Here is a 15,842-nt window from a genome sequence, read left to right as displayed (position 1 = left end):
TTCTCCGAGCCTGCCGGCTCTTGCCATCTAGAGAGTGTACTATCCTCTAGTAAATCTACTGCTTGCTTGTCTTAAAAAAGAGAGAGAGAGGAGAGGAGCTCTGAGCTAGGAGCTGGAGTTGCACTGTGAGCAAGGCAGAGGAGGTCCTGTTGGCCTGGATCTCACATTCTAATGGGGGAGGAGAATAGAAAACAAGAAAATGAGATAATTATAGATCGTGAGTAGTGCTATGAAGCAAAGAAACTATAACGTGATAGAAAAAAAAACAAAATGAATTATGCCAGGAGTGTGCCAAGTCTGTGGGAGCTAGTCCTATTTTGTTTCTTGCTTTTGTTCTAAACTTGTAAACACAGTCTCTGGTCCTATCTGAAAAAAACAAATATAATAATACTTGGTCCTTCTTTCCTTTTTTCTCACTCTTCATCCTTCTACCTCAGCAGTTGGCACCGAAACTATAGATGCCACCAAGTAGACAGAGTCACACACATTAGCTCAGGCTCAACTAAAAATCTAGATGCAAATGAATTTATAACATCCAGAAAGAAGTACTGGTGTTGCCTTCCTCATTAGTTCAAGAAGGCATTAGAGAATATAGAAGGGCTGGTGACTAGGGTGTAGCTTCCTATCCAGCTGTCTTGTAGCACTGCCATCAGGGGCCAGAGAGTATACTGACAGGAACTGATGAGTGGGAGGGCGGCATGCACATAAAGAAGAGCAATGGGAATATACCCATTTTCATCAACACGCTGGCCAATTACACAGCAAACGACTAACAAATTCAGACCTTGTAATCACCTCTAAATCTCATGTTAATCAGTCTGTAACCCAAATCGGTGTTAGATTTCAATTGAGCCCACAAGAATATTGTGAGCATGCTTTTATTTTCAGCACAGATCCAAACCTCCTGCCATTAGACCATGTGAGGGACAAACGAATTTTTGCCCAAAGAGAGAATATGGATAGACCAGCAAGTGGAGATTGGGGGTTCAGGTATTGCCCTTCTAGAAACTGTGTGTTGGAAAGGAAAAAACAAGTCATAGGTGGCAGCACACTTTCTGACCTGTGAGCATAATGTGAACTGTCTAAGTGCACATATCATTACCGTATATTTAATACAGCAAATCTAAAGCACAGTGGGGGAAAAAAAAAAGACATTTGTCCTCTGTTCCAGTTATCTATTGCTGCATAACAAACTGTCCCAAAATTTAGTGACTAATAACTTTGTCAGAGTTTTGTTGAAAAATCTCATACCCATTAGGATAGCCACTGTCAAAAAAAAAAACAAGAATAGAAGAAAATAACAAGTGAAGAAATTAGAATTCTTGTGTACTGTGGGATTGAAAAAATGGTGCAATAAAAAAATTATGGAGATTCCTCAAAAATATTAAAAATAAAACTGCCATATGATCCAGTAATCTCACTTCTGGGTATATGTGCAAAAAAACTGAAAGTAGAGTCTCGAAGAGATATTTGGACACCCGTGTTCATAGTAGCATTATGTGGAGTAGCCAAAGGGTGGAAGCAACTCAAGTGTCCGTTGGTGGATGAATGAGAAAATAAAATGTGTTCTATCCATACAATAGAATATCATTCAACCTTTAAAAAAAAGGAAATCTTGTTATATGTTACAACATGAATGAACTTTGAAGACGTCATGCTAAGTAAAATATGCCAGCCACAAAAAGACAAATATTGTATGATTTTGCTTATAGGAGCTATCTAAAGTCACGAAATTCATAGAAACGGAAAGCAAGATGGGGGTTACTAAGCGATGGGAAAAGGAGAAAAGAAGAGTGTTGTTTAGTGGCTGTAGAGCTTCAGAATTGCAAGAGGGAAAAGTTCTGGAGATCTGTGTCACAACAATGTAAATATACCTAACATTACTGAATGGTACATTTAAAAATGGTTAAGATGTAAATCAAATTTTATGTTTTTTACCACAATAAAAAGTAAACTTCCTATACTATTAAAGCCCAGATTCAAGGTGAGGGAAACATAAACTGCACCTCTCAATGGGAAGAATGGGAAAGAATCTGTAGCCATCTTTAAGCTGCCACAGCCACTATGGGGCACATCTTCTCTAGAGCACCTGAGGTCACAGATTGTGAGATATTATTTCCAGGACACTCTATTCAATCTCCCAGAGAGAAAGGGTGTCAGAAGGCCCTGCGAGAGGTAGATGCTGTTTAAAACAATAGAATGCGATGAAATAACTAAGTCTATATAGCCAATGAGAAAAAAATGGCCTGCAAGTCCTCTCTTACTCATTTTCACAGCAAAGATTTAGCAAGCCATTCATTCTGCTAAAAGCCTGATGTTGCTACCATTTTTTCACTCAGACAGTGCCTGCGCCCCCAGCTCTCCTGACAGTGGGAGCTCGAGGCCCTAACTGAATAGATCAGGTAGAAACCATCAGCAGAAGAGGACAACAGGAGACCTTTCAAAGTCCAAACACAAAACTCAACAACGCAGCATTTAAATAGTCCAGACAATGTGGCCATTATAAATGCTGCTCTCATGCACAGTGATGCAAGTGACAGCTTCGAAAAGGATTTGCAAAGAGCCCTATGGAAATGGAACATGGGCAACTCAGAGCCCATGAGGTGTTACAACAAGGACAAACCTGACTGAACAAAGACCCAAAGAATCATTGAATGACTTATTATTCAGTCCTGCTCTGTACAAACCCAGGAGAATATGATGTCTTTTAAACCACCTCCCTCGAGCTGTGCAGCATCCACGGTGCAAGGAAAAAAGATTTGAAAAAAGCAGAACATCTGACAAAGTGAAGATCACAGTGTAACCTCACGAACACTTCCACTGAACTCTGCAAACCGCCTTGGTGTCTCAGTCATGAGACTGCAAGAATGACAGCAAAATCTGCAGAGGGAAACTCTGCCTTTTGTCCTCTTCCACCTACTAGCTTCACAAGTGTTCTCAAAGGGCTAGCCATTTCTAAGCCTTCAGGTAGAAAATTCTTCTTTGTGGATGCCATTTAAGTAATCGTAGTAGCATTCTAATTTTACTCTCCACAGCAAAGTATTTTTCTGATATTGTGTGGGGAGTGTTTGTGTTCTGATCACCACTGGAACAAATATGCTGGTTATTTTTAGCCCAGCATAGTCTGCAGAATTCTCACATACCCCGAGATTCCTGTTGCGTGGTGGTATCATGCACTAGGAAGAAAAAATACACAGTGGTAGCACTGTCCAAGTAACTCAATCAAAAATTCTCACAAGAGGGTGGCTCCCTAGTGTAGTGGTTAGCACATCTGCTTTACACTCAGAAGGTCCTGGGTTCACACCCCAGGAAGAGCCACAGACCATACCCTGGATGCGCCAGGCCCCAGGTGCAGGCCACGAGCTTGTGGGAAGAGATACCCTGCCTTCAGAGATCCAGTTCTTAAGGGAAAAATGGCAAAATCCATAGGCAAAATCAGGGGTGGAAGTGTCAGGGCGGGGGGAGGGGGATTAAAGAGGGGAAAAAAAAATTCCCATGAAGCCTTGTGATAAGCAGCCTGTGTTCACGGGCAGGACCTGGACTAGGATGAAGCCAATGAGTCGCCTAGTGCCCACAAATGAAGGAGGCACTCACTCTGGTTTGCACGACCTTGAGAGTGAGCACCTCCTTAAATCTTATACCCTAGGAGCCTCATTGGCCTCACTCTAGTCCAGGCGTGATCCACTGGTTTCACTCTCTTATTTTTCCATTCACTTCTTAGCAACCTGCCCAATACTGATACTGTGAGTGGGTAGTATAGTCCCAATGTTGACAATGGAACAAAAAAGAGAGCTTCAAGAAAGAAAGGCTGAGTAATTAATGGTAGGGTTACAGTGAGGGATCCAAAGACGGATTTGGCCACATGGAGGCTACGGGTGGCCCAAGACCAGAGCCGATCCAAGAGGGTTGGTGATGAATGACCTGTTCTGGTCAGCCCCTGGGCTGCAGGCCCAATGGTGAGGTGTAAACAGAAACCCCTGTGAGACTGGCTACAGACGCTTCCTTCTTACAAGAGGGCTCAGGATCTTCCCAGGGAGATGCATATCCTGCAGGAAGCTCCCTTTTCCCCAGGTTTGGGTGTCGATGCTCTGTGGCTGCTCAAAAGCCCTTCCACCCCCATCTGCTCTCTTCCCGGCTCACTGTGATGTCATAAAGCCAAATTAGCAGGCTTAGAGACAGAAAAAGGGAAAGTAGAAGTCTCAGGTTCCTGGATGCCAACAAATGGCTTATACCAAAGCAGGCTTTTCTATCATGAAATCGGGAGTATGTTTATTTGCAAACCTCAAGAAAATGGAGACAACCTTCTTGCCTCCCTCTTCCTCTGCATCACACACATATAGCGCTGGGCACTTCCTTATGCTACCTTCTTTTCCAAGTGCATAGACACTTTTCAACACCCACTTACCTATTCTTCTTCATATGTTTACAACCCTCATCCACTCCTTTCTCCACTCAAGCTAGTGCCTTTCACAGATTTTACTGGAAAATCCAGACATTCAGCTTTGTGAATTTTAAATTGAAAAATATCCAGAGTGAAGAATGCCAGAGTAGTGGAATCCTGGACCCACAAACTTGACTTTGGATTTCATCTAGCAAGAGCAGCTCCGTGGCAAGGCAGCAGAGACCACTTCAAGGTTCAGAAGTGCCCATAGCACTGTATAAAATCCACAGATGGCTTAAATTGCTTTTAATAATATCTGAAGAAAGCATTCCCTTCCATAGGGTTTCTGCCAGCATGATTCAATCTCAGAAAATTATTACAGACTAATCATCATTACGACATGATCATATTTCAATTATCCCCTATGTAGTCTACTGGGTACATTAATGTAACTGAGTTCTCTCACTGAGAGAAGTTCATTAAAACCATAATGTGCATAAGATTTTTTTAAGTGTGTTGGAAAACAAGAGGATAAATACTGGAAACGACAATAGAATCTTTCAGAGGTTTATCTAGCACTCATTCGAACACCATAATCTTATCTTGTGATGTGGATTGAGGACAATAATTGAATAATGGCTGAATTGTTTTATTTTCATTTGTGTTTCTAAGTGCTCTGTGATGCAAAACTGTTTCCTTTCAGCCCAAATTTGGCCAGCTAGGTGCCTTGACCCATCTTCACAATAGATAAGGGTACCCCGCTTAATTCCTGGTTAACAGCGCCGATGTCTATGAATGTCATCCAAAGAATGGAGTCAATCACACCATTTGTGGTCTAGTTATATCAATAAGTATGATCCCTAATACGATGAAGCAAAGGAAAAGCAGCCAGCCCCTGAGAATGTGTCCTAACCCTAACCCTAAAAGAACAAATGGAGCTTTATATGCAAAGATATTCATTACTGATAATAACGAAAATTCCAGAAACCTACCTACATATATGACAATGGTGAAATAATGGAGAATGGAAAGGAAAGGAATGGAGATGGGAATGGAATATTATGCAGCCATTAGAAATTGATGCTGATGATGCAAAGAGTGGAACTGTAGGAAGCTGTTTTTAATATAATGTTAAAAGTGTCATCTGTAAGTGTCACCATGTTTCCAGTTATATAAAATAAGTCCACATTTAGATAAGGAATGGGAAAAAAAAATGGGAAGAAAACAATTGGTGTGTCAAGGTGATTAGATTGTGAATGATTCATCTTTATAATCATTTCTTTCCTAGTTGTTATAATGTTGATTGTATAATAAATAAATAAAACTTGAAGAGAAAAGGAAAACACTCACATGAGGCGTTTTCTATACCAGGCAAAAAAAAAAAAAAAACAGTGACACTTGGGATCATTTCGTATCCTTCCTTGTTCCCTCAAAGCAGCCTGTAATCTTCACCCAGATATACAGAATACGCATGTTTGGGTTATGGGGGGAACCCCTTGCCAGAAGACTGTGCTGTTTGTTTAACAGAACAGAAAACTCAAACTTTTCAGTCTTCTTTGTAACAAGTGCGTATGAGACATTTGTTGGTATGATTTTTCTTTGACAAATATGCGCAAAAATCTTGCTGACAGAAAATGATGCTTTTCCTTTCTTTTCTCTTTCTCTTCCCTACCTCCCCCCATCCTTTTCTGCAGTTCTGCTAAGCCAATATTCTCTAGAATGAGCACAAGCTAAACAAATCGAATAACAGCTTTTGTACATCAACATCAAGAAGGAAGACACTTGGGAGAGATCAGAATACAGAAATGGATATGAAAAAGAGTGAAACATCCACTTGTCAAAGCACCTGTAAATCTAGATCAGCAGATATGGGAGTGATTTTCTGGAAGGAGAGGTGATTATGGATTTAACACCAGCTCATTGGAAACTATCATTGAATAAGATCAGATAACATTCATGAGAAATTGCATTCATGAGAAATCACATTCAGGAAATACTTCAAAGAAGAGAAATATAAATGTGCTAGAATTAACATGTAAAATATATATGTACTGAGATTTGTAAACTGTCCTTTTTAAATCGAACTGAAAACAAAAAGCTTTAATCTTTCAACATCATTTTTAAAAAGGCAGTCAATCTGAAATTATTCTTATCTCAGTAACCAAGAGGCTGATCAAGCATCATTTATTGAGAAAGCATCTTAGAAAATGCCTCTGAATATCTTCTTAGGAGCCATGACCTAGGTTCCCCTATCTCTGCTGTTCGTTTATTTCACTGTGTAATTAGTTACAACCACTCAGTTGAGAGATGTAACACTTCAAACTTTTTACCCAGTCTGTGTTCAGTTTAATGTCTGTACAAGTTGTTATTAAGAAAGTGTTTCCGACATAAACTATTACTCCATCAAGCTGTATATTACAAGAAGTACATCTTTGCATCCTAGGTTCTCAAACAACATAGATTTCCCTATCTTTCAGGAACATCAAGGAACTCTGAAAAATGTAGAAAGCTCATTTTCATCTTCAATGCTCACATGTAATATGTAGGCTGCTATAAAATAAATACTTTTTCTAATTCTCCCTAGTATATGCATAGTAATTTAATACACTTTATAAGTAGGCATCTAAATATGTTTTTTTCTTTTTCTTTGCCATCATGTCATCAAAAATCCATATCCTTTAAGTCTCCTACTGACAGGCACTTTCGTTTTGTTTTGTTTTTTAAAAAGTCATTTCATTAAATCTACTTCTAAATGATAGTAAGTGGTACTAACTAAATAAATAATAACTTAATAGCCTTAGAAATAACTGAATATATACTTATACAGGTCAAAGAAACTTGGTAGGAGTAAGTTGCCTTTTTGTTTACTAATGTTGGTTTCAAAATACTCAAAAATTTTTTAGCTTGTTGGCATTTGAAAGTAGGTACAATTGATCAGTTGTCTTCAACAATCTTTTGCTCCCAGGCTTCCTCTGCCCCCACCTCATACATATCCTGCCAGTATACAACAACAGGAAAATATTTAAAAATTGAAGTAGCCAATTACTTGAGAATGAACACAAGCTAAATTGTACATTCAGGGCTAATCAGTGTAAGCTAAACCATGTTCTATACCTGAGCAGGAAACATGCCTTCATTTTTAGACTCAAAATTAAGATCGAATTAACATATATTACTGGAGCACCTATGGAGGATAATATGAGTAATACAGATCATGGTTGATTTTCCTTACCCTCTGTTAGGATCTGTTAGGATCACACTCCTGTTTTTGCCAAATATTTCTGGTACTAGACATCTTTTCACCATAAACAAGATTATGTTTCTAATGGCTAAAAATATATTACAGGTATACTTAAATGAATGAAACCCAATTCACAAAGATAGGGATTTTCTAAAGAACTAAATTAAGGGAATACTTATTATCACTAAAGTATTAGCCATTCTGGGAGTTATTTGTTGCTTTAAATATTAGCTCTTCCACTGCATTCAAAACATCCTACTTACTAAATTTAATTACACACAACTTTTCAAGAATTCATTTTTTATTTAAAGGGAGATACCTCTCTATCTGCAATAATGACAGAAGGTATGGGTTTTCTCTAATCCATGTAAATTATAGGTTCCATTGGAGTTTTACATCACTAATAGTGGTATTTAAAAAAATGAAAAATGTTTCCTATCCACATGCAAATGTTTTTAAAAAGTTTTTCCATAAAACCTAAGTGTAATTTAGCATACCACAGTGCTCTGAAGATGGGTCATTGACAATGTACTATTTGTACATAGGTAATACACATGTAAATCACTAAATGTTGATTAAGTATAAGAAGTATGTTTTTAACTTTTTTTAAAAAAAAAAAAAAGTGACTCCCTTTCTCATTCTGTTCTGTTGTATTGCGTCCAAAAGTTGTGTGTAATTTTTTAAGGTTCAGGAAATGTAAAGAAATTTGTTGGAATATCTGAATTTCTGTAAAAAATAAAAAATAAAAATAAGATTTTGTTATTTTAAAAATCGCTTGGTTGTGTGACACACATTCAGTGCATTCAGTGTCTGTCTTTGTCCAGCGACCTAGGGACAGGTGATGATTTGACTTAAATAACAGATCTCCTTGCTCTCAGATTCCATAATATTTGCTATCAGCAGACATTTATTGGATATACAGGACCCTCATGTAGAATATATCATTAACATCTCCAAAGCCTCTTCTAGCCAAATATAGACATACCTCAAGCTAAATCTTCATATTCTCAGTGGAATAAAATTGATAAGGAAAAAGCCAGACTATTCGAGTAAAACTTGACCCGAAATATTGAATTAATTACTCAATCCTTACCTTGCAAATTGAAAACAGCCACTTGTTCTTTAGACATGAGCACCCCTTTTGAAATAGTTCAACACAATATATATACAACATATCATTGAATTGTACACTTGAAACTCATTGGATTTTGTTGATCAACATCACCCCCAATAAATTTTAATTAAAATATATAATAAAAAAAGAAATAGTTCATATTGAGTATGTGCAATCTAGGTGGGTTCCAATGCCAGATACTTCATTTACTATACAACTCTGAACAACTCTAAACTTTGATGTCCTCATCTATAAAATGAACATAAATAATACCCAGCCTCATAGTGGTGTTGTGAAGATGGAAATTATAGTAGTGGTGTTGTGCTTGACAGTAGGAGATATTCAATGAATATTAATTCCTTCCCCCTCCTACTTACATGCAAGACATTGATGGAAGAAAAGAAATGTAAAACACAGTCTCTGCTCTCAAGATGCTGAAGATAATTAGAGTAAGATTTATGATCAGGGACTGAAAATTAAAATGCCTACAAGGGTCAGGTAGATACATAGATTAACAAAGCAAAGACAGTCGTGTTGGGGAAATGATAGGAGGAAGTGGGCACAGTGGAGCACTGGAGAGCCTAGGTCCTGTCTAAAGAGATTAGCCAATATTCAGATCTAATCACTCAACAAATAAGTACTGAGCCCCTCCGTGTACCAGGTACTATTCTAAACCCTGAGAAGGTAGTGGTAAACCACACAAGCAAGATCTCTGCTCTCATGAGTCTTAAGTTCCAGTAAGAAAAAGGATAATAAACAGGAAAATGTCAGCTAGTGATAGGTACCCTAGAGAGAATTAAAACATGGTGGTGATGATGGGAAAATGAGAAGGCTAATCAAGGAAGGACATTATAGAAAGGTGACATTTAAGTGAGAAAGAAAAGAACGAGCCAGCCATATAAAGAAAGGGGGAAGAACGTGCCCCACAGAGAAGCCACCAGTATAAAGGCCAGGGACAAGGTCACTACGCTTGAGGAGTGGCAAGGCACTTAGGTGGATTATGTGAGCTGAGCCAAGAATGAGCTCTAGGCTATGTAGGCCAGAATGGTACATTTTTTAAGTGTGAGAAAAAGCTATCTGAGGGCCTTAAGAGAAGAGTGATGCAAACTATTTTACATTTTTAAAAGATTACTCTTGGCTTCTGCTTGTAGCAGTATGAACTAGATATTCTAAAAAGCCTTCATTATATAATACTACCAGGTCTTGGATGAATTACAATGAGCTTATTTATTAATACATGACTTAGCTTGCAAGAAAGTAAGAGAAATCTTACTTTTATCAAAGGCATAAAAAAAAAAGAAGAAACTGAAAACCGAGTGTAAAGTGTAAGCAAATGCAAAAATTGGGATTGCCCAAAGGCAAATCCATATATCAGAGTAGAGCATGGGAGACTAAGCCTTGGGGCATTGGAACTGGATGAGCTAAATTTGAGAATCCCACCCTAAACCAGGACACTTGAAGATAGCCACAATCTTTGACAGGTGGACCAGGAAAGATATTCATGCTAGCAAACAAAAGAAGCCTATCAAGAAGTCTCTCTGCACACTCACTGGCTCTAGATTGAGGGTAGCGGGGGAGAAATATTCACCCCTTGAAATTTTTAACCCATAGACCTGGCCCTCTCAAGTCTAGAATTCAATCATACGTGCTCCATATGGTCAAAGAAACTATAAACTATGAAATTAAAGAGCTTACTAGGGCTCTGGTAACTGGTAAACACAAACTCACATCGTATCTGGAAGAAAGCATCTTTAACATATCTCTCACCAATTAAACTCAACAATTATGAGGTTTGTGTTTCTGCACATCTTGCCAGCAGAGACACTGACTGCCTTCATTGAAGGCTATCTTTTCAAGACTGTACAGCAAACAGCCTAGGAAGGTAGAGACAAGGCCTCTCTCCAGAGCAAAGAATAAATTTGTTAATTGTTCTATAATAAAAATGTCTCCCTTTGGGGCAAAGTTCAGGCTGGCTTATTGCCCAATTAAAAAAATTCAGGTTCTCTAAGCTCAGTGTTCCTCTCCCGTAATGCAACATAGTATAATGCAGGTATCATCCAGCCCTCTTCTCATAACCCTCTGGGAATGCAGCATGGGGAAGCAATACCAACTTGCTGCTTGTTGTGCCATAAGGAATAAAGTCCTTTGTCTCTGATACAGGAGTCTTGTGTTCTGCCAGCATCCATGAAACTATGGCAGGCTAACTTAGTTTGCAAGTAGGATAAAATCTCAGACCCTTCACAATTCTTTAGTTATCCACTTGGAAAAAAGGGAAATGAGATATCTGACTCACACTGTACACAAAAACCTACATGAAATGAATTAAAACTTAAATGTGAAAGGTAAAGTTCTAACTTTTAGAAGAAAATATGTATAATCTCAGGAAAAGGAAGGATTTATTGAATAAAACACAAAATCATAAAGAAAATAATTCATAAATTCAACTCGATTAAAATAAAAGACTTCTGTTATCAAAATATTCTATAAAGAAAACTAAAAGCCACAACTTGGGAGAAGGTATTTGCTAAATATATTACTGGTAGAGGATAATAATATACAGTATATAAAAAAAATTCTTAAAAACCAAAAAAAAAGGAATAATGAGCAAAAGATATGTACAGAAATTTAACAGATAAAGAAACACAAATGGCAAACATATGAAAAGATACTCAACTTTATTAGTAATCGACAAATGTCAATTGCACAATGATAATATCCATTTTATTGGCATAAAGTAAAAGTCTAACAACATTAAGTATTAACTTAGTTGTACAGCGACAGGTTTCTTATAACTGTTAACAAGTAAAAATTGGTATAATCACTCTGAAAAATAATTTGGCATTGTCTTGTAAAATTAAACAATTGCATAAACTAAATTAATCAATTCTATTCCTAGGTATATACATGCTGGAGACATTCTTGTATATAAAGACCAAACACGTGTACAAAAATAGAAAGCAAATATGCACCAACAGAGAGTAGATAAATAAATTGTGGATTCAGTTAATTAATTTAATACTACTAAGGCATAGAAATGAATAAACCTAAGTTACAAACACCTACATAAATTATTATATTAGATATTTAATGTTGAGTGGGAAAAAAACAAGTTACAGAAGATTCACTATGACTTCATTTTTATAAACCTCAAAAAAAAGCAAAACAAAATTCTTCCTTGTTTAATGATAAATATCTACATGGCAATACTATAAAGATAGAAGCAAAAGACTGATAAAAACAAATCTCAAAACTGTGGTTACTTCTGGGGAAGGGGCCACCTAAGGAGGGAGTGTAATCAGGAAAAGTATAGAGGCAACTTCAACAGTTCCATATCGTCACTGAGTGGAGGGTTCATGGTTTCATTTGTTTCATGCTTCCTAAATGTACATACCAAATTTTGTCCAATGAAATAAGAAAACTTAATTGAATACTTAAAAAAAAAAAACTTACAATTGTGAGGAAAAGGGATGGTAGGGTCAAGAACAGAGCAAAGAGGTTGGGGGGAGGCTATTTCAATAGTCAAGATGAGGGAAGGTGATGGCTTAAACTAGAATAGTCAGAGCGGAAACAGAAAGAGGTGGACAAATTTGGGAGAGTGTTACGCATTGGGTTTCCTGGGAAGCTGACTCTGAGAAAGATCAAAGTGAAATAAGTTTATTATGCAGTGCTCTCAGGATCAACACCTGTGGAAGGGAAGCCAGGGGGAGGGAAGGAAGCAGGTAGGCAGAAGGAGATGGTGGACTGTGATGCGGCCTTGGTGAAGGCTTCAGCTGACCCCACAAGGAGCACAGAAGTTGGGGTAACTTCTCAGAGTTGTTTTGCATTACATGAGGGGGTCAGGCCTCAAGCATCAGTCACTGTATGTGAGTTGCTTGCTTGCGGCCAGAGAGTGTGATCTTGGGTGTGGTGGCTCTCTTTAGCTGAGGGCTATTTCCAGAGAGGGCAGAAGGCTGTGAAGTGTCAGTGCATCCAGCAGCTGAGGGAATCAGTCCTCTGGTCCTGAAGAGGGGTCTGGGGGCACCTCACAGCATCTACTATAGATACATGTTTTTGGAATATGAGACTTTTGCCCTGGGAGTGGAGGGCAGTGCATTTATTGAGATAGAAAGAAGAGGGGAGAGGTGGAGGTTTGGGAGATGAAAATCCAAAAAGTATTTTTTGTAAAATTTAAATTCAAGTTGCTAATTAGAAATTCAAGAGATGTCAACTTAGATAGGCAGTTAGATAGAGATGTGTGTTCTAAGTAGAAGTCCAGGCTAGAAACCCAAATTTCGTAGACAGGGCTATTAGCTTTTACAGCTCAGAGAATGGATGTGATCATTTAGGAAGACTACGCAAACATCGAAGAGGTCCACAGGCAAAGCCCAGACCACTCTGACCGTAGAGGTATAGCTGAGGACAGGAGCCATTAAAGGAGACTAAGAGGAGCCTAGAAAATGGGGTGTTATGGAGGTCAACAGGGAAAAAAAGTATTTGAAGAATTAGAGTGTGATTAAATATCAAATGCTGCTGGAAGATCAGGTAAGACAAAAGCAGAGAAGAGATCACTGGGTTGGGCAGTTATGGAGGTTACAAGTGATGTTGACAAGAACAGTCTTTACAAAGTAGTGGAAATAAAAGCAGTCAGCTGGGAAAAAGTTGAAATTGAGGAGGTGAAGACAGCAATACAGACAACTTTTGCAAGAAGTCCATTGGAGCCGTTTGAATCTGAGACGAGCATTGCTAGCTTTTCTAGTTTCTCAAGACAAGATAGAATTTTTTATAATATTAATTGTTCGATAAGTTGGTACATTGTTAAACAGTGCAAACCAACATTGTGAAAGTCAAAAACACATTTGGGAGCTAGGTTCAGCTCATAGGTTGTGAGTTTCTGACTTTCATAAAGAAGGCATGCTCTCAAAGAGTAAACTAAATATCATGGCAGAACATGCTACAGGACAGGAGAGTGAGTGCAGGACCCCTTGGGAAGGTTGAGAAGGGTAGAAAGTTGGTTAAGATCCACTTAAAATGACCACAGAGAGGAAGGCCAGCCTCAGATAGACTTTCTCAAAGTCAAGATCAAGGAAGTGGGAAAGAAAACTTTTTGGCAAATCCATGTGACTATATAACCTATCCTCCAATCTAGCATCGATCAGCAGTAACACCTTTGATTTCTGTTTGGCTCTCTCCTTGATGTTATTTAGGTAGAAGGGCCAGATTGTTACTGGCTTTTAAATTCCAGCTACTTTGGATTTTATTATTCAGGCAATGGGGAAATCATTGAAAGGTTTTGAACAAGGGAAAGATATAATCAAAGTGCAATTTTAACAAGATTATTTCTTCAGCAGTGAGCAGGATGGAGTCAAGCCAGGCTAGGTGAGAAGCAGAAAGTCTACTTTGGAGACTCCTCCGGTTGGAGAGGTGGAACTAGGAGGTGAAGACTGACAGAGAGAGAGAACCAAGGTGACACTCAGATTTCCAATCTACATGACTAGTAGGTTGGGGGCATGACAGAGGTAAGAATGGGGTTGGGTGGGCTGACATGCAAAAAGTAATGATAACTAATATTTGTATAGCACCATAGAGTTTACACGTGCTTTCATGTGTACTATCTCATTTTTTCTGTGAGGTATTATTATGCCCATTAACAAATGAGAAATCTGAGGCTTAGGGAGGCTAAATAATTTGCCTGTAAAGTCACAGAGGATGGTCTTAACCGTAGATGTCCTTACTCCATGCTTTGACAATGGCTTTCAAATATACTTGGGTTCTTGGTGGTCTGTGTGCAGGAGTCATCCTGTGTTTGCCTTTCAAAAGTCATGTCCTCAAACATCAGTTCTTGGAGGATTAGCTAGATTCCATCTCTTTGATGCTGGTTTCCTGTGAACCTCCTAGAAGAGACTAATAATTTGCATATGATAGCTAGAGAGAAAAAAATCAAATCTATTTCTAAGTCAGTTTTCCACTTTGAGAACATTTAACATCCAGGTACACATGTACAGCCTTCTCTGAAATAAAACATAATTCTCTCTCCTGGGAAAGATGTCAGTTAGAGCATTAAAATTTATCCTACGAGAGCCATATCTTGGTGAACTAAGATAACAATACTTTTCCCTTGCCTCTCACTTCCTGCACTCACTCTCTCAAAGAAAAAGCTAGGAATTCTCATTTAATAAGTGAGATCTATTTCTTTATTTCAACCACAAGTCGATGAGCCCAGGGGCTAAGATGTCACACCAACCTGTGGGTCAATCCTACGTTCCTAAATCACTTACATACTGGCTTTTTCTCTGACATTAACTGAAAGAAACTTCCCCCAAGGATTAAATTGGCAGCTATATTTGTAATTATGGACTAAAGGCTGATTCTTAGCCAAATCAAGATGCTGAACTGAAAGAACCCTAGAAGCATGTGCATGTGATGTTATCTTGCTGACTCGGTTTCCCAGGTCTAAATATTTACTTAAATCTTTGGCTTCCTCCTAAGCAAGAATTCTTAAAATGTTAGAAGCAGTTTTTCTTATAAAAAAACAAAAAACAAAAAAAAAACCCACTTTTTAGGTCTTTCGACTTTAAAAATCTTGTGAATTTTCTTCTAGGTGATTGAAACCCACTTTGAATTAAATACAACTGCCCTGATCATGTGATGAAGTGATGAGAAATGATGAAAGTGCTTTCCTGGAGCCTAATTTACTACACTCCCCTTACCCCCCACGACAACCCACCCCACCCCTTACTATCTGAAAGTGAGGCTTCCTATTGAATCTTTCCTACTCCGAAATGACCATAAACTAAAGAAGCAATTGCCTTAGGACTCATCTTGCTAACGATGCACAAAATAAATCAAGGTAAAGCACAGATGCTCATACACACAGTTCAGAGCTATGGCAGCAGCTTGATGCTGAGAGGCTGTTTCCTGGGGAAGGAGCTTGGTGGTACCACTCTTGACGCTCAGGGTGCTTGTTGCTGTTATGAGGACTGGCTGCAAAACAAAGGCTGAAAGATATTTTCGCCTTTTTTGGTTTTGTTTTTGTTAAAGCAAAAATCGTTTTCGGATTTATTTCGGTTAGCGAAAACAGGTACTAATGCAGGTCTTTCATAAAAGCGAAGCGGCCTAACATGAACTTC

The 15,842-nt window shown here is 38.3% G+C and overlaps 1 protein-coding gene across 3 annotated transcripts in view; it reads left to right on the top strand.

The window, feature by feature from the left end:
• The window catches only part of LHFPL3 (LHFPL tetraspan subfamily member 3), a 530,561-nt gene that overhangs the window by 477,983 nt on the left and 36,736 nt on the right, over positions 1-15,842 (top strand). For 2 of the 3 annotated variants that reach the window (XM_025041937.1, XM_015599496.2), the window contains one exon: positions 6,076-8,277. The exons of the other annotated variant lie outside the window; for it this stretch is intronic. Coding sequence is in view for 1 of the 2 variants with exons in the window: in XM_015599496.2 (XP_015454982.1) it covers positions 6,076-6,104 (29 nt within the window). In the remaining variant the exon portion in view is untranslated. Of the gene's footprint in view, positions 1-6,075; positions 8,278-15,842 lie in introns of those variants that run through there. 3 annotated transcript variants of the gene reach the window in all.

Source organism: Pteropus alecto, unplaced genomic scaffold (assembly GCF_000325575.1).
Source record: "Pteropus alecto unplaced genomic scaffold, ASM32557v1 scaffold109, whole genome shotgun sequence".
Lineage (NCBI taxonomy): Eukaryota > Metazoa > Chordata > Mammalia > Chiroptera > Pteropodidae > Pteropus > Pteropus alecto.
This window is presented reverse-complemented; position numbering and strand designations above follow the sequence as displayed.